The sequence below is a fragment of the Coregonus clupeaformis genome, unplaced genomic scaffold (genome assembly GCF_020615455.1).
Source record: "Coregonus clupeaformis isolate EN_2021a unplaced genomic scaffold, ASM2061545v1 scaf0807, whole genome shotgun sequence".
Classification (NCBI taxonomy): Eukaryota; Metazoa; Chordata; class Actinopteri; order Salmoniformes; family Salmonidae; genus Coregonus; species Coregonus clupeaformis.
This window is the reverse complement of record NW_025534262.1, coordinates 69,664-89,833: the sequence shown is the minus strand read 5'-3', so window position 1 is coordinate 89,833 and position 20,170 is coordinate 69,664. Positions and strand designations below refer to the sequence as shown.

Genomic DNA, 20,170 nt, shown 5'->3' with positions numbered 1-20,170 from the left:
GTACTTCTCCTGTCTTATCCAGTGTCCTGTGTGAATTTAAGTATGCTCTCTCTAATTCTCTCGTTCTCTCTTTCTCTCTGAGAACCTGAGCCCTAGGACCATACGTCAGGACTACCGGGCATGCTGACACCTTGCTGTCCCCAGTCCGCCTGGCCTTGCTGCTATTCCAGTTTCAACTGTTCTGCCTGCGGTTACGAAACCCCTACCTGTCCCAGACCTGCTGTTTTCAACTCTTAATGATCGGATATGAATTGCCAACTGAGAGACCTGAGCCCTAGGACCATACGTCGGGACTACCGGCCGTGGTGACTCCTTGCTGTCCCCAGTCCGCCTGGCCTTGCTGCTATTCCAGTTTCAACTGTTCTGCCTGTGGTTATGGAACCCCTACCTGTCCCAGACCTGCTGTTTTCAACTCTTCAATGATCGGCTAGAAAAGCCAACTGAGATTTATTCCTGATTATTATTTGACCATGCTTGTCACTTATGAACATTTTTGAACATCTTGGCATGGTTCTGTTATAATCTCCACCCGGCACAGCCAGAAGAGGACTGGCCACCCCTCATAGCCTGGTTCCTCTCTAGGTTTCTTCCCCTAGGTTTTGGCCTTTCTAGGAGTTTTTCCTAGCCACCGTGCTTCTACACCTGCATTACTAGCTGTTTGGGGTTTTAGGCTGGGTTTCTGTACAGCACTTCGAGATATCAGCTGATGTATGAAGGGCTACTATAAAATAAAATTGATTGATTGATTGATTGAATGACTAGCTGACATACCGGAACATATCCCAGTCCGCGTGATCAAAACAATCCTGCTCGAAGGTGAACCTTTTTCCCAGTCTCAAATCTTTGGAAGGCTGAAATAGGTTTCCCTCAAGAATGTCCCTGTATTTAGCACCATCCATCATTCCTTCAATTCTGACCAGTTTCCCGTCCCTGCCGATGAAAAACATCCCCACAGCATGATGCGGACACCACCATGCTTCACTGTGGGGGATGGTGTTCTCAGGGTGATGAGAGGTGTTGGGTTTGCGCCAGACATAGCGTTTTCCTTGATGGCCAAAAGCCCAATTTTAGTCTCATCTGACCAGAGTACCATCTTCCATATGTTTGGGGAGTCTCCCACATGCCCTTTGGCAAACACCAAACATGTTTGCTTTTTTTAAAATGAAAGCAATGGCTTTTTTTATGGCCATTCTTCCGTAAAGCCCAGCTCTGTGGAGTGTACAGCTTAAAGTGGTCTTATGGACAGATACTCCCATCTCTCCGCTGTGGAGCTTTTGCAGCTCCTTCAGGGTTATCTTTGGTCCCTTTGTTGCCTCTCTGATTAATGCCCTCCTTGCCTGGTCCGTGAGTTTTGGTGGGGCCCTCTCTTGGCAGGTTTGTTGTGCTGCCATATTCTTTCAATTTTTAAATAATGCTCCGTGGGATGTTCAAAGTTTCGGATATTTTTTTATAACCCAACCCTGATCTGTACTTCTCAACAACTTTGTCCCTGACCTGTTTGCAGAGCTCCTTGGTCTTCATGGTGCCGCTTGCTTGGTGGTGCCCCTTGCTTAGTGGTGTTGCAGACTCTGGGGCCTTTCAGAAAAGGTGTGTATATACTGAGATCATGTGACAGATCATGTGACACTTAGATTGCACACAGGTGGACTTTATTTAACTAATTATTTGACTTCTGAAGGTAATTGGTTGCACCAGATCTTATTTAGGGGCTTCATAGAAAAGGGGGTGAATACATATGCACACACCACTTTTTCTTTATTGATTTTTTGGAGAAAAAAAATTACCAATTTTTTTTTTGGGAATTCACCAATTTGGACTGTTTTGTGTATGTCCATTACATGAAATCCAAATAAAAAATCAATTTAAATTACAGATTGTAATTCAACAAAATAGGAAAAACACGAAGGGGGATGAATACTTTTGCAAGGCACTTTACATTTTCAAGTACATAACTATAGAGAACATACAAAAATGATATGGTAATTCAAAATGTAAGTTTACACACTCCCAAGAATGTCATACATGATGGATCATTAGCTTATACACTAACTTTCACTCATCTAGATGGCCGGGTGGGGTGGGTGTGGAGCCAGAGACAGCAGGGGTTCAAACTGATTTTATCAAACAAAAATATACTACATTTTATCTCTGGGACCCTTAGGATTACAAATCAGAGCAAGATTACTGAATGTATGTACAATATTTACCTTCAGAGGTGAATGTATCAAAGCATTTGCCATGATAAGTTTTTGTTGTTGTTGTGCACTCTCCTCAAACAATAGCATGGTACTCTTTCACTGTAATAGCTACTGTAAATTGGAGAGTTTTGTTAGATTAACAAGACTTTAAGCTTTCTGCACATATAAAACATGTCTATGTCCTGGAAAGTTTGCTGTTACCCACAACAGTCATAATAATCACATTAGCGCCACGTTAGCTCAACCGTCCTGTAGACGGGATACCGATCCCATGGAGGTTCACATCTTCTCTTTTGGCTAATGCTGTTGGTTTATTGTGCTTGGTCACTGATTGTGCAACGTGCAGCATGTGAGACACTTCCAGACCATGCCTTAGTATAGAGCTTCACAAAGCCCTTGGCATTCTTTTATCAACTCATTATCATCAGCCATTATTGCCAGACATTCCAACATTTCTGCCTCGTCTTTTAGGGAACTGCCTAACTTCACAACAAGTGTAGGAAATCCATAGGTATTTTCACTTTCGTTGAACTTACCAGTTTCTTTGACAGCTTCAATAACTTCATAAAAATTGTCTGGCTTGATGGATTCTAATACAGTGATGAGTGACATTGACTTTCTCAAGGTGACCAACAACCACCCCAAAGTTCCCAGATTTTTTGTGAAATATATTGGTGCTGTGTCTTATCGTATCCAAGCCTCTTGAATGAGAACTTTGCATACTCCAAGGTCTCATTGCTTGATGAACATCTTGACAAGTCCTTCAGGTGTCTCTTTTTGGGAGATGAGCCAAATCAGCCATGGACAAAGCTCTTTGCCTCCAAAATGGCTCCTCACCTAATGGACCATCTGATTTGGTGATACATCTTTCATATGCCTCCATAGCTCCAAGCAGACAACCATGCTTTTGCAATGAGGGAAATATTAATATTTTCCTGTTTCCCCTTTCTTTAATAGTCTTTTCACCTTTAGGGCCCATGTTCCACCGTTGAGAACTTTATTGTTGTGAAGAAAAGCGTTCCTTCATTCCGAAGTTGTTCAAGCTGTCTTCGAACCCTGGAGGGGTCTATTTCTATTTCTGAGTTGTCTTTTTTCATGCTTTTTGAAATGCCTTGTGATTTTTTGCTGTGGCTTGTCGCAAACAAAACAGAAGTTGTGCTTGTTTTCTTTCGACAGTGAAGATTCTGTATTTAGGTAGGCCTGGGATTACGACGTTCACAGTCTACTTGAATTGTAGACTATTTTGTTTGTATTGTGTCTTCTTGACCTTCATCTGATTCCTGAACTTCATCAGAAATTCGAAATTCAGATCTTTAAAAATCACATTTTCTGAGTCTTCAATATCATTAGTGTAGTCTAGCACGTACTCCTCATCAGATGTACGAGGTTTCTTCTCCACTGGATTCCTGGTATTAGTGGCAAGACAATTGAAGCCATATATTAGCAGAAACATAGAACCAATGGAATTGTATAGCCACAATGTTGCATTAGTTGGTATTTTACAAGTGGCCCAACATTTCTGGATGGAAACTTACACTTGAATCCACCCTTTGTATATCCGTTGTTTTGGAGAAACAAGACTTATGCCAAACAGTGGAACAATCCGTAAGAAAACACAAAATGATTAGTGCTGTATGATCCTTTCAAAACTCAAGACTTCAAGCATTAGAAGGCTCTTAGTAATCCTTCTTCCCCCACCCCCATAAAAAATTAAAAAAAAAGAAAATAAGGTCATCGTCCCACTGGCTATCATAAGTTGAATGCACCAATTTGTAAGTCGCTCTGGATAAGAGCATCTGCTAAATGATGTAAATGTAAATGTAAATGTTGGAAATCTGATATCCCCTAGCTGATCATTGTCTGCAGCCGGCTCTGATCGTATTGTAGGTCTAATGAAACATGCAGGGAGATTGAGCTCATCCGTGGTGGTCGGCGAGCCCTCAACCTTCTGGCCCAGTAGCCCTGCGTGGATCGACTGTGCCACAAAGCATGCCAGTGGCAAAGTCGATACCCACGTTTTTAAACACAGTTATTATTTATAGTCATAAGCATTATTTAGAGTTAATTCTATGAGGGGGAAGGGTGTGTACTTTCTTTTTTACAGTACAAGGGGAGGGTCATGTGAAAATATTCCCAGAATATTTTGAATTGTCCCTAAATACTTATCTCATCAACTGCCTGACTTTCAATTTTCTTATGCACTGTCCAAATGACATATGTTGTGATCTGTCCTGTAGTTTCTCAAGGCCTTCCTTCCAAATCTTGTTTCGTTCTCTCGACTGGAAGGATGGAGGAGTTTAAGGATGGGGTTTGAAGGGGAGGTGCTGGCTGGCTGCTTACACTCACCGTTAGTTTTGTGTCTTATGATAACTAGCTTGTTGCAAGTCAGAACATTTATCAGAAACACAACCTCTGTTTGGAGTCTCGGCTTCCGAGGCTATGTCTCCTGAGGTTGTGGATTATGGTCCAATCTGAGCACTGACATCACCCAAAACAGTTAGTCTTGAACAGTTATCCTGTTTCCCATGTAAAATAGCCTTTGAGTGACCAAAACATAAACCATACTATATTTTCTCCATTTAAATGCTCAGTTGAGAAAATGTACCTTTTCTCTGATGTCTAACTACAGTGGGGGAAAAAAGTATTTAGTCAGCCACCAATTGTGCAAGTTCTCCCACTTAAAAAGATGAGAGAGGCCTGTAATTTTTCATCCTAGGTACACGTCAACTATGACAGACAAATTGAGGGGAAAAAATCCAGAAAATCACATTGTAGGATTTTTTATGAATTTATTTCAAATTATGGTGGAAAATAAGTATTTGGTCACCTACAAACAAGCAAGATTTCTGGCTCTCACAGACCTGTAACTTCTTCTTTAAGAGGCTCCTCTGTCCTCCACTCGCGTTACCTGTATTAATGGCACCTGTTTGAACTTGTTATCAGTATAAAAGACACCTGTCCACAACCTCAAACAGTCAAACTCACTAGGCCAAGATCAAAGAGCTGTCAAAGGACACCAGAAACAAAAAGTGTAGACCTGCACCAGGCTGGGAAGACTGAATCTGCAATAGGTAAGCAGCTTGGTTTGAAGAAATCAACTGTGGGAGCAATTATTAGGAAATGGAAGACATACAAGACCACTGATAATCTCCCTCGATCTGGGGCTCCACGCAAGATCTCACCCTGTGGGGTCAAAATGATCACAAGAACGGTGAGCAAAAATCCCAGAACCACACGGGGGGACCTAGTGAATGACCTGCAGAGAGCTGGGACCAAAGTAACAAAGCCTACCATCAGTAACACACTACGCCGCTTAGGGACTCAAATCCTGCAGTGCCAGACGTGTCCCCCTGCTTAAGCCAGTACATGTCCAGGCCCGTCTGAAGTTTGCTAGAGTGCATTTGGATGATCCAGAAGAGGATTGGGAGAATGTCATATGGTCAGATGAAACCAAAATAGAACTTTTTGAAGCATGGGGGTGGAAACATCATGCTTTGGGGCTGTTTTTCTGCAAAGGGACCAGGAAGACTGATCCGTGTAAAGGAAAGAATGAATGGGGCCATGTATCGTGAGATTTTGAGTGAAAACCTCCTTCCATCAGCAAGGGCATTGAAGATGAAATGTGGCTGGGTCTTTCAGCATGACAATGATCCCAAACACACCGCCCGGGCAACAAAGGAGTGGCCGTAGAAGCATTTCAAGGTCCTGGAGTGGCCTAGCCAGTCTCCAGATCTCAACCCCATAGACAATCTTTGGAGGGAGTTGAAAGTCCGTGTTGCCCAGCGACAGCCCCAAAACATCTGCTTTAGAGGAGATCTGCATGGAGGAATGGGCCAAAAATACCAGCAACATGTGCTTGAAAACCTTGTGAAGACTTACAAAAACGTTTGACCTGTGTCATTGCCAACAAAGGGTATATAACAAAGTATTGAGAAACTTTTGTTATTGACCAAATACTTATTTTCCACCATAATTTGCAAATAAAATCATACAATGTGATTTTCTGATTTTTTTCTTCTCATTTTGTCTGTCATAGTTGACGTGTACCTATGATGGAAATTACAGGCCTCTCCATCTTTTTCAAGTGGGAGAACTTGCACAATTGGCAGCTGACTAAATACTTTTTTCCCCACTGTATATATAGATTTTTTTTTTTGTTGACATTTTAGTCACTTAGTAGACACTCTTATCCAGAGCGACTTAAAGGAGCAATTAGGGTTAAGTGCAAGGGCACATCGACAGATTTTTCACCTGGTCGGCGGGGGATTAGAACCAGTGACCTTTCGGTTACTGGCACAATTCTCTTAACCACTAAGCTACCTGCCGCCCCATAAATACTACCAGTCAAATGTTTTAGAACACCTACTCATTCAAGGGTTTTCTTTATTTTTACTAATTTCTACATTGTAGTATAATAGTGAAGACATCTAAACTATGGAAGAAAACATTTGGAATCATGTGTAACCAGAAAACTGTTATACAAATCAAAATTACAGGCCTCTCCATCTTTTTTAAGTGGGAGAACTTGCAGCAATTGTTGGCTGACTAAATACTTTTTTCCCCACTGTATCAGTAAGAATGAATGACAGGCTAGGTGGCCATAGCAACATACAATCTTGTTTTACATTACATCATGCTTTCACAAATTATTTGTTCATTTCTGTGCTCACTTGTGTGTGTGTGTGTGTGTGTGTGTGTGTGTGTGTGTGTGTGTGTGTGTGTGTGTGTGTGTGTGTGTGTGTGTGTGTGTGTGTGTGTGTGTGTGTGTGCAGAGAGACGCTGGGGAGGGAGTGTGTGTCAGTCATTCAGGAGATAAATAGAGAGGCAGAGCTCAGAGTTTGTCAGAAGGCTGACCTGACAGGGTCACACACAGGACCAAGCAGGAGCAGGACCTCAGCATTTGGACCCTTTATTACAAATGGAGACACAGGAAGATGTTCAATACTGTTTTCAAGACAGAAACTCTTCTTGCAGAAAGTCTTCGCTATCGACATCTATCTACATAACACTGTACATCTTCTTGGCATTGATTTCAGTAGTCACAGTATTTTTGAACATACTGGTGATCATCTCCATCTCTCACTTCAAGCAGCTCCACACTCCAACCAACCTGCTCATCCTCTCTCTGGCTGTGGCAGATCTCCTGGTGGGACTGATTGTGATACCAGTAACGACTGTAGCATTAATGGAACCATGCTGGGATTTTGGGGAATATTTCTGTGGGTTTTATTTCTATATCAGTTTTTTGTGTTCTTCTTTATCTGTGGGCAGTTTGGTCTTGATATCTATTGACCGTTATGTTGCTGTGTGTGATCCCTTATTGTACCACTCTAAAATAACAATAACAAGAATGATGTGTTGTATATCCATTACCTGGTGTTTTTGTATCATATACAATGCTGCTATTGCAAAAATCTTTATAAATGTACAGGTACCCAGCAGGTGTTTGAAAGAATGTTTTACTGTAGAAGGGTCAGTCTGGGGTAATAGAATTGACTTTGTAATTACAATGTTTTTCCCGTGCTCTATTATTATAACACTTTATTTGAAAATATTTGTGGTGGCCAGATCACAGGCCAGAAAGGTATTTTCAAAAGAGGCTGCCAGTGTGTCTGGTGTTAAAACTGTACAGGCAAATAAGTCAGAGAGAAAAGCAGCAAAAACTCTAGCTATTGTTGTTTTCACCTATTTAAGTTGTTGGATTCCATTTTATTTTTATGCACTTTTATTTTTAATTGACCAATTTGTATCATTTATCATCAGCTGTCTGCCACTTGCTAATTCCTTAATTAATCCAATAATTTATGCTTTCTTTTATCCATGGTTCAAAGTAACAGCTAAACTTATTTTAACTCAGAAGTTAAGACGTTCATAGTTCCTATGCTTTTATTCCTAAATATGACACACATAGGTTTGATATGTTTTGTAATAAATTTGTTGTAATTGCTTCTTTCATGTAACAATACACTGACATTATTCATCTCAGTGTTGTCATCATAGATACATGTGGTGTTGATGCAGAATGATTTGGATGGATTGGAATGGAATGACTTGGAGAAGGCATAAGAGGGCATAAGCTTGTTTTATAAAAGACATTGTAGTCATTTAGGGTTGTAAATTCCAAATACCAAAGTCTGTGGTTGTTCCATGTTATTTAATGATAAAAAAGTAAGTATTCTAATAGTACATTCCGAGGACGTCAAGATTCATTCTATATGTTGTTTAACATCTCCCTCTAGTGGCTCAATTGGGACACAATGCCTTCATCAAGTGTGGTAAAGTTGAAATGTACAATAATGCATGATATCAGATAACGTCCAAGTCTATCTCAATGGTCTATTGTGTAAGTAAAATGCAAGAATATGCAATCATGGGTAACACTTTATAGTGTTCAGTAATAAACCATTTGTAAGGCATTTACAGTTTGCTCACCATTTATTAATCATTACTCCCACATTTGTTAAATGTTAGTAAGCTAGGTATTTTCACATTGATATATAACTACCATATGCATTAATGATAAAACACAACAGCGCAGGAGACCGCAGCTGACACTTCAACCTCAACATTCTGGGTATGAACACTACAAAAGTTGTTTATAAATGTGTGAATAACTAACTAAAACAAATGTGTGTGTAATGATAAATAATGAAGAAAATATTTAAAGCTTCAATATGTAACTTTTTGGGTGACCCGTCCAAATTCACATAGAAATATGAGTTATAGAGCTGTCATTCTCATTGAAAGCAGGTCTAAGAAGCGGTAGATCTGTTCTATGTAAGCTATTACCATGTTTCCAATTATTAAGTTTAGTTTTGTACTCCTTGGCTGTGTTGCCGACGGCTGTGTATGTAACGATCCCTGCAGTCTGAGTCGGTTTCTGTCTGGGTATTAGTTTTTCTGCTCGGGATCTCCAGTTTCCCGAGGGTTCTGGAACGCTCCCTGCCTGGTTGCCGGGCAACGTTGCTAGGCGGGAGCTCTCTTGATTCCCGCACCTGCATCCCATCAGCAATCTGCACACCTGGTCCTGATCATCACCCTTCTTAGGCTCTGTCCTAACATCCATTCCCTGCCGGATCGCTAGCCATGAACAGTATGTTTGTCCGTGTATCAGCCTTGGAACTTCTAGCGTTAGTTTTGTTGTTTTGCACCTTTTTGACTTGCTGTATACTTACCTCCGTTTTGTTCTATCTGCAGTCACTCACCCGAACCTTCACCCAACCTCTGCCTGATGGTCGCGGCTGCCGAGCCATTACTGGACCTACCACTGCACCCTCAACAACCCATCCACGCCACCCGCTCTGTTCCCTGGATTATTCAGCCTCCTCGTGGATCTATTAAATAAACACTCACCTTTGTTTCAATTTACCTTGTCCTGGTCTGCTTCTGGGTTCTGGCTTAGTAAACCGTGACAGAACGATCCGGCCAGTAATGAACCCAGCGGACCTGGACTCTGTTCGGCCATGCCATTACCCATCAGGAGAAGATGTTGGGCCATCATAGCACGGAGCTACAGGAGATCGCGTTGGCAGTTCGGAACCTTTCTACCGGTCTGACGGAGGTCCAGAACCAGCGCAAGTTTCCGGTGGAGGATCCACTACCGGTTTCACCCATCTCGCCTGCCGCTTCTGGAGCTGTGTCCTTCCGTGAGCCCAGGTTCCGACGCCGGATAAATATGAGGAGGGGAGCTGGGAAGATGCCGTCTTTCCTTATGCAGTGTGGGTTAGTGTTCGATCTACAGCCCTACTCTTATGCCACGACAAGGCTAGGATAGCCTTTGTGATTGAGTTGCTGCGTGGTCGAGCGCTGGAGTGGGCTTCAGCCGTTTGGGAACGACAAGACCCCTGCATGGCTTCATACCAGGGGTTCACGGCCGAGATGAGGAAGCTCTTCGACCATTCCGTCCGAGGGAGGGACGCAGCTAGGCGCCTGTTTTCGCTTCACCAAGGAACTCGCGAGCGTGGCCGACTTCGTGATCGAGTTCAAGACATTGGCTGTGGAGAGTGGGTGGAATGAGGAGTCTCTGCAAGCGGCCTTTACCAGGGTCTGTCGGAGCAGCTCAAGGATGAGTTGATCTCCTATCCGGAGCCTAGTGACCTGGACAGCTTGGTAGCCTTGTCTATTCGGGTGGATAATCGAGTCCGAGAGCGAAGGAGGGAGAAGCAATGGGTTCCGTCCAATCGATCAGCTTCTCAGGTTCCAGTCGGGTCGGGGATTGACCAGAATACGTCGATCATCGTCCACCACAAGGATTAGTGGAGAGGTCCTGTCTCCCGATTCTGAACCAATGCAAGTAGGGCGCACGGGTTAACCAAGGAGGAACGCCAACTCAGACGTAGGACTAACTGTTGCCTCTACTGTGGTGGTTCGGGACATTACCTCGCCACCTGTTCCCGGCGGTCGTCAAACTGCGCGGCTCGCTAAAGTTGGGAGGACTTTTAGCGAGCCAGTTTCGACCTCTCAATACCTCTGTCAGACCCCGTTTCCCGGCTACCCTTATGAACAGGAATCAGAGCTTAGCGATTAACGCTTTTATCGATTCAGGTGCCGATGGAAGCTTTCTTGATGCCGAGTTCAAATCAAATCAAATCAAATTTTATTGGTCACATGCGCCGAATACAACAAGTGCAGACATTACAGTGAAATGCTTACTTACAGCCCTTAACCAACAGTGCGTTTATTTTAAACAAAAAAAGTAAGAATAAAACAACAACAAAAAAAAAGTGTTGAGAAAAACAAAGAGCAGAAGTAAAATAAAGTGACAGTAGGGAGGCTATATATACAGGGGGGTAACGGTGCAGAGTCAATGTGCGGGGCACCGGCTAGTTGAGGTAGTTGAGGTAATATGTACATGTGGGTAGAGTTAAAAGTGACTATGCATAAATACTTAACAGAGTAGCAGCAGCGTAAAGGGATGGGGTGGGGGCAGTGCAAATAGTCCGGGTAGCCATGATTAGCTGTTCAGGAGTCTTATGGCTTGTGGGTAGAAGCTGTTGAAAAGTCTTTTGGACCTAGACTTGGCACTCCGGTACCGCTTGCCGTGCGGTAGCAGAGAGAACAGTCTATGACTAGGGTGGCTGGAGTCTTTGACAATTTTGAGGCCTTCCTCTGACACCGCCTGGTATAGAGGTCTTGGATGGCAGGGAGCTTTGCCCCAGTGATGTACTGGGCCGTACGCACTACCCTCTGTAGTGCCTTGCGGTCAGAGGCCAAGCAGTTGCCATACCAGGCGGTGATGCAACCAGTCAGGATGCTCTCGATGGTGCAGCTGTAGAATTTTTTGAGGATCTGAGGACCCATGCCAAATCTTTTTAGTCTCCTGAGGGGAATAGGCTTTGTCGTGCCCTCTTCACGACTGTCTTGGTGTGCTTGGACCATGATAGTTCGTTGGTGATGTGGACACCAAGGAACTTGAAGCTCTCAACCTGTTCCACTACAGCCCCGTCGATGAGAATGGGGGCGTGCTCAGTCCTCTTTTTTTTCCTGTAGTCCACAATCATCTCCTTTGTCTTGGTCACGTTGAGGGAGAGGTTGTTGTCCTGGCACCACACGGCCAGATCTCTGACCTCCTCCTATAGGCTGTCTCATCGTTGTCGGTGATCAGGCCTACCACTGTTGTAGTCGTCGGCAAACTTAATGATGGTGTTGGAGTCGTGCCTGGCCATGCAGTCGTGGGTGAACAGAGAGTACAGGAGGGGGACTGAGCACGCACCCCTGAGGGGCCCCCGTGTTGAGGATCAGTGTGGCAGATGTGTTGTTACCTACCCTTACCACCTGGGGCGGCCCAGTCAGGAAGTCCAGGATCCAGTTGCAGAGGGAGGTGTTTAGTCCCAGGATCCTTAGCTTAGTGATGAGCTTAGAGGGCACTATGGTGTTGAATGCTGAGCTGTAGTCAATGAATAGCATTCTCACGTGGGTGTTCCTCTTGTCCAGGTGGGAAAGGGCAGTGTGGAGTGCGATAGAGATTGCATCATCCTGTGGATCTGTTGGGCGGTATGCAAATTGGAGTGGGTCTAGGGTTTCTGGGATTATGCTGTTGATGTGAGCCATGACCAGTCTTTCAAAGCACTTCATGGCTACAGACGTCAGTGCCACGGGTCGGTAGTCATTTAGGCAGGTTATCTTAGAGTTCTTGGGCACGGGGACTATGGTGGTCTGCTTGAAACATGTTGGTATTACAGACTCGGTCAGGGACATGTTGAAAATGTCAGTGAAGACACTTGCCAGTTGGTCAGCACATGCTCGGAGTACACGCCCTGGTAATCCGTCTGGCCCAGCGGCCTTGTGAATGTTGACTTGCTTAAAGTCTTACTCACATCGGCTACGGAGAGCGTGATCACATAGTCGTCCCGGAACAGCTGGTGCTCTCATGCATGCTTCAGTGTTGCTTGCCTCGAAGCGAGCATAGAAGTGGTTTAGCTCGTCTGGTAGGCTTGTGTCACTGGGCAGCTCGCGGCTGTGCTTCTCTTTGTAGTCTGTAATAGTTTTCAAGCCCTGCCACATCCGCAGCGTCAGAGCCAGTGTAGTATGATTCAATCTTAGACCTGTATTGACTCTTTGCCTGTTTGATGGTTCGACGGAGGTCATAGCGGGATTTCTTATAAGCTTCCGGGTTAGAGTCCCGTTCCTTGAAAGCGGCAGCTCTACCCTTTAGCTCAGTGCGGATGTTGCCTGTAATCCATGGCTTCTGGTTGGGGTATGTACGTACGGTCACTGTGGGGACGACATCATCGATGCACTTATTGATGAAGCCAGTGACTGATGTGGTGTACTCCTCAATGCTGTCTGAAGAATCCCGGAACATGTTCCAGTCTGTGCTAGCAAAACAGTCCTGTAGCTTGGCATCTGCGTCATCTGACCACTTTTTATTAACCGAATCACTGGTGCTTCCTGCTTCAGTTTTTGCTTATAAGCAGAATCAGGAGGATAGAGTTATGGTCAGATTTGCCAAATGGAGGGCGAGGGAGAGCTTTGTATGCGTCTCTGTGTGTGGAGTAAAGGTGGTCTAGGAGTTTTTTTCCCTCTGGTTGCACATTTGACATGCTGGTAGAAATTAGGTAGAACGGATTTAAGTTTCCTGCATTAAAGTCCCGGCCACTAGGAGCGCTGCATCTGGATGAGCGTTTTCCTGTTGATTAATGGCCTTGTACAACTCATTCAGTGCAATCTTAATGCCAGCATTGGTTTGTGGTGGTAAATAGACAGCTATGAAAAATATAGCTGAAAACTCTCTTGGTAAATAGTGTGGTCTACAGCTTATCATAAGATACTCTACCTCAGGCGAGCAAAACCTCGAGACTTCCTTAGTATTTGATTTTGTACACCAGCTGTTGTTTACAAATATACAGAGACCGCCACCCTTTGTCTTACCGGAGCCAGCCGTTCTGTCCTGCCGATGTAGCGTGTAGCCTGCTAGCTGAATGGTATCATTGTTGTCGTTCAGCCACGACTCCGTGAAACATAAGATATTACAGTTTTTAATGTCCCGTTGGTAGGATAAATCGTAATCTTAAATCGTCAATTTTATTCTCAAAAGATTGAACGTTGGCTAATAGTATTGATGGGAGAGGCAGTTTACTCGCTTCGCCGTCGGATCCTTACAAGGCACCCCGACCTACGTCCCACGATATCTCCGTCTCTTCCTCAGGCGAATGACGGGGATCTGGGCCTTGCCGGGTGTCTGTAGAATATCCTCGCGTCCGACTCGTTGGAAGAAAAAGTCTTCGTCCAATGCGAGGTGAGTAATCGCTGTCCTGATATCCAGAAGCTCTTTTTTGGTTATAAGAGACGATGGCATAAACATTATGTACAAAATAAATTACAAATAACGCGGAAAAACACACATAATAGTACAATTGGTTAGAGGGCTGTAAAACGGCAGCCATCTTCTCCGGCGCTGTTTTCACAGTTGGTGGAACAGCTGGGGCTTTCCAAGGAGCAATTGCCGGAAGCCATTAAGCGACCACTCCTGAACGGGCAGTAGTCTGGCACGTATCACGATGAGGACTGAACCGGGTTAAGATGCTGTTGTCGGGAATCATTCGAGATGATTTCATTCTTCATTCTGCCGTCTTCCCATGTTCCTCTGGTCCTTGGATACCCCTGGCTGAAGGAACACAATCCCAGTTCGATTGGGTGACGGGCAAGGTAACGAGTTGGAGCCTTGATTGTCATGCTAACTGTCTCAAGACTGCCTGTCCCCATTCGGTTCCCAGTCAGGTGATTGAGGCTAAACCCCCAGATTTGTCCCTGGTTCCCGAGAGACATATCACGATTTGGGGGAAGTGTTCAGTAAGCAGAAGGCTCTGTCACTCCCTCCCCCACCGACCATATGATTGTGCCATCAACCTGTTCCCTGGAGCTGTCTACCCCAAGGGAAGGTTATACAGTATCTCCCGACCTGAACGTGAGGCTTTGGAGACCTACATCAAGGAGTCCCTAGCTGCTGGTCTCGTCAGTCCCCTCGTCATCACCCCCCTGGGGGTAGGATTCTTCTTTGTGGGTAAGAAGGATGGCTCTCTTCGACCGTGTATTGATTATCGGGGGTTGAATGACATCACGGTCAAGAACAAGTATCCCCTGCCCTTGATGAGTTCTGCCTTCGACTCCTTACAGGGTGCTACGGTGTTCACCAAGCTAGACCTACGCAATGCGTATCACATGGTCCGGATCAGAGAGGGGGACGCAGTGGTTGACGGGTTTCACACACCGATGGGTCACTTCGAGTATCAGGTGATGCCGTTTGGACTGACCAATGCTCCAGCGGTATTCCAGAGTATGGTGAACGACGTCCTGAGAGATATGATCGGTCTCTTTGTGTTTGTTTACCTGGATGACATTCTGATCTTCTCGAAGGAACCTTCCGACCACGTCCAGCATGTCCGGCAGGTTCTGCAGCGATTGTTGGAGAATCGCCTGTTCGTGAAGGCCGAGAAGTGCGAGTTTCACGCCCACACGACATCCTTTCTCGGGTACATCATCTCCAGGGGAGAGATTAGGATGGACCAGGAGAAGGTTAGAGCGGTTCTGGAATGGGCCCAGCCCGGTACGAGATTGCAGCTCCAGAGATTTTTGGGGTTTGCGAATTTCTACCGCAGATTCATCCGGGATTACAGCCGTGTGGCCGCTCCGTTAACTGCCTTGACTTCCAGTATCAGGACCTTCAAGTGGAATCCGGAGGCGGATCGAGCGTTTCTGGATTTGAAGAGGCGATTCACCAACGCACCGATTCTCTCTCAGCCGGACACGGCCCGTCGCAGTTCGCCGTTGAAGTGGACGCGTCTGATGTGGGAGTTGGCGCCATCCTGTCGCAGCGATGCTCCACGGACAGTAAACTCCATCCCTGCGCCTACTACTCTGTCGCCTTTCGCCTGCGGAGAGGAATTACGATGTGGGTAACCGGGAGCTTCGCGGTGAAACTTCGCTTTGGAGGAGTGGCGCCACTGGTTGGAGGGGGGCGGAGCAACCGTTTATTGTCTGGACTGACCACAAGAATCTTGCTTACGTGCAATCGGCTAGACGTCTCAACTCCCGTCAGGCCAGGTGGGCGTTGTTTTTCGGACGATTCAATTTTTCCCTGACGTTCCGACCTGGATCTAAGAACGGCAAGGCGGACGCCTTGTCCCGGATGTTCTCCAAGACGGAGGAGAGTGGGTCCAAGACCGAGACAATTCTCCCCCGGAACTGCGTCGTGGGAGCTGTTAGGTGGAAGATTGAGGAGGAGGTGATGGCGGCCCCTTCGGACGCAGCCCGGTCCCGGTAACGGTCCACCCGGTCGGTTGTTTGTGCCTGAGTCGGTTCGTCCTGCTGTCCTCAAATGGTCCCACGCCAGCAAGATGGCTTGTCACCCTGGCGTGGCTCGGACGATGGCGTTTTCTTCGCAGACGTTTTGGTGGCCTGCCATGGCCGAGGATACTCGGGGTTATGTTGCTGCCTGTCCAGTGTGTGCGCAGAATAAGAGTACCAATCGGCCCAGCTCTGGACTACTTCACCCCCTTCCTATTCCCGCGACCATGGTCGCATCTGGCCCTGGACTTTGTCACTGGGTTGCCCGTTTCTGAGGGAAACACGGTCGTTCTGACTATCGTGGACAGATTCAGCAAGTTCGCCCACTTTGTGCCTATTGCCAAGCTTCCCTCTGCCTCGGAGACGTCCGAGATCCTGGTTAGGGGAGGTTTTCAGGGTCCACGGTTTGCCCAGTGATATCGTTTCCGACCGTGGCCCTCAGTTTACCTCTGCTGTCTGGAAGTCCTTCTGTTTGGCCATTGAGCTACAGTCAGCCTCACATCTGGTTTTCACCCCCAATCTAATGGTCAGGCGGAGAGAGCCAACCAGAAGATGGAATCCACGCTACGCTGCCTTGTCTCCTCCAACCCCACCTCCTGGGTCTCTCAGTTGCCTTGGGTTGAGTATGCCCACAATACTCTCCCTACATCTGCCACTGGGATGTCTCCCTTCCAGTGCCTGTATGGCTACCAACCTCCCTTGTTCCCTTCTCAGGAGAAGGAGCTCTCAGTGCCCTCTGTTCAGGCCCATATTCGTCGTTGCCACCGACCTGGCATCGGGCCAGAAAGGCACTCCTTAGAGTTTCGGACCGGTATCAGCTCCAGGCGAATCGAACCGGATCCCCGCTCCCACCTATACCATCGGAGATAGGGTCTGGTGGCCACACGGGATCTTCCTTTACGGACTGAGTCTAGGAAGTTGTTACCGAAGTTCATTGGTCCGTTTGTGGTGGAGAAGGTGATCAATCCGGTGGCAGTTCGACTCAAACTACCGAGGACGCTCAGAGTCCATCCCACCTTTCATGTCTCCTGCCTCAAGCCTGTTCTCCTCAGTCCTCTGTTGCCTCCTCCGCCTCCTCCTCCTCCTCCCGGATGATCGGAGGTGGTCCTGCCTACACGGTGCGACGCATCATGGATTCCAGACGGCGGGCCGGGGTTTCCAGTATCTCGTGGACTGGGAGGGGTATGGTCCTGAGGAGAGGAGTTGGATTCCGCGGCGACAGATCCTAGATGCTGACCTCATTCGTGACTTCTACCGCCTCCATCCTGGCGCTCCGGGAGTCCGCCCGGTGGCGTTCGTCGGAGGGTGGGTACTGTAACGATCCCTGCAGTCTGAGTCGGTTTCTGTCTGGGTATTAGTTTTTCTGCTCGGGATCTCCAGTTTCCCGAGGGTTCTGGAACGCTCCTGCCTGGTTGCCGGGCAACGTTGCTAGGCGGGAGCTCTCTTGATTTCCGCACCTGCATCCCATCAGCAATCTGCACACCTGGTCCTGATCATCACCCTTCTTAGGCTCTGTCCTAACATCCATTCCCCTGCCGGATCGGTAGCCATGAACAGTATGTTTGTCCGTGTATCAGCCTTGGAACTTCTAGCGTTAGTTTTGTTGTTTTGCACCTTTTTGACTTGCTGTATACTTACCTCCGTTTTGTTCTATCTGCAGTCACTCACCCGGAACCTTCACCCAACCTCTGCCTGATGGTCGGCGGCTGCCGAGCCATTACTGGACCTACCACTGCACCCTCAACAACCCATCCACGCCACCCGCTCTGTTCCCTGGATTATTCAGCCTCACTCGTGGATCTATTAAATAAACACTCACCTTTGTTTCAATTTACCTTGTCCTGGTCTGCTTCTGGGTTCTGGCTTAGTAAACCGTGACAGTGTAGATGGCTGAGTTAACTTCTTTAGAGCCTGTACCATGTACAAATCATTTTTGGATTTGACATCAAATGTTTAATATGAGGCGACATTATAGAATGCCACCTTTTATTTGAGGTTATATTCATACATAAATTAGATCGCCTTATGTATCTAGTCCCCCCATTTGAAGAAGTCATAAGTATTTGGACAACTTCACTTGTGGTGTATTGAAGGGAGTAACCCTTTAAACATAATGTATTTAATGAACTGCTCTAATGAGTGACTACAATCCACACTCACTGCCAACAAACACGAATGTTAGCATTTTCAGACAAAACATGTTACTTCTACTACTTTCAGCATACTACTACAACAGTGTGACTGTTTTGGAATAAAATGTTCATATATTTCCTTTAACATCCTCTGTGTTGTGTGCTTATTGTTTAACCATTGATATGTTCTAGGTCATTTTGAGACCTTAAGGAGCATCAGGTACTGCTGGAATGTCTACCAATGGCATGTCTATCTTTTTGTGAGAAAATTACACTGGTCACTCAACGTTTATTAAGGATGAATAGTCCTCGCTTTAGGGACTGCAACACAACTTTACCAATGATTTGTAAATGGTTTACAAGGACATTTATTAAACATCTTAGTATTACATACTATAAAAGTTATTATAAATGTGTGAACAACTAGCTTAGTAACACAAATGTGGGAGTAATTATAAATGAATAAATAAACTATTTCTTAATCTATTAAATATTCTTTATTACAAGGTGTTATTATAAAGTGGTACCATATTTCTATATTCATTCTGACTCAACAGCATCTGAGAGCTGCTCTGGCATGACCCCTTACCTGGCAGCAATCTGACACTATGAATCATTAATGCATATAGTAGTTATTTATGAATGTGAAATTACCTAGCTGACTAACATTTAATAAATCTGTCAGTTATGATTTAATAAATGGTGAGCAAACTGTAAATGCCTTACAAATAGTTTATTACTGAATGTTAAAGTTTTATCCATAATTACATATTCTTACATTTTACCATGAACTACTACAATACACCATTGAGTTAGACCTGGAAGTTATCTGATATCATGCATTATTGTACATTTCAACTTCACTTCACTTGTTGAAGACGTTGTGTCCCAATTGAGTCACTAGAGGGAAATGTTAAACAACATACAGAATGATCCATGACGTACTCAAAATGTACAATTTAAAATACTTATTTTTTATCATTAAATAACATGGAACAACCACAGACTTTAGTATTTGGAATATACAACCCTAAATGACTACAATGTCTTTTATAAAACAAGCTCATGCCTTCTTATGCCTTCTCCAAGTCATTCCATTCCGATCCATCCAAATCATTCTGTATCAACACCACATGTATCTATGATGACAACACTGAGATGAGTAATGTCAGTGTATTGTTACATGAAAGAAGCAATTACAACAAAACAGTACAACATAACTATGTCAAACTAGGGAATAAAAACATAGGAACTATACAACCTTAACTTCAGAGTTAAAATATGTTTAGCTGTTACTTTGAACCATGGATAAAAGAAAGCATAAATTATTGGATTGATAAAAGAATTAACAAGTGGCAGAAAGCTGATGAAAAGTGATGATGAATCTAAATTTGATAAAGAAAAAAAGAAAACAGAAATCCAACAACTTAGATAGGTGAAAACAACAATAGCTAGAGTTTTTGCTGCTTTTCTCTCAGACGTATTTGCCTGTACAGATTTATTTGCCTGTACAAACATATCAATAGCATGTAAAGTAGCTAGTTCGCTTTAAAATCGCCTAAGCAAACTGCACTATCAATTTAGGAGTCTACAATTTCACCATGTTCAACCTGCAGATCGGTGTGCCTCAGAGACTGGAGTCTAACATTCGCAACACAGATATACTTGTGAGGAGATGGGAAACGTTGTCCATATAATGTCAATGGGCTGCGCGGTGCATTCTGGGTGATTCTGGGACAAGGAGCGCCCTCCTTCATAGAGTGAATGGGAGTCTATTGTGCGCTATCTTAAAAACCCAACATTAGCAAGTATTTCGTCAACAGGAAGTACAACATTACAAATCTTTAATGACCTCGCTATCTGTAATATCGTGTAGCTTTGGAATCGTGACATTACGTACTTTTGAGGAGAATAGGCACATTTCTCGACATACAGAGAAGGGGTTAAGTGACGATTAGCTCAGCAACCGCATGACGCAGCAAGACAATGTGAACGCGATTGGTTGACAGTCGGCTGGGTGGGGCGTTATACGTTCCTTCATTCATTGGATTCCTA

At 45.0% G+C, this 20,170-nt stretch overlaps 1 protein-coding gene across 1 annotated transcript in view; it reads left to right on the top strand.

Moving 5' to 3' along the window:
* LOC121554901 (trace amine-associated receptor 13c-like) overlaps window positions 1–8,073 on the top strand; it is a 35,194-nt gene extending 27,121 nt beyond the window's left edge. The window contains exon 2 of the mRNA XM_045216810.1: window positions 7,060–8,073. Within this exon, the coding sequence (XP_045072745.1) occupies window positions 7,060–8,073 (1,014 nt within the window). The remainder of the gene's footprint in view (window positions 1–7,059) is intronic.
* Window positions 8,074–20,170: the final 12,097 nt, after the last annotated feature.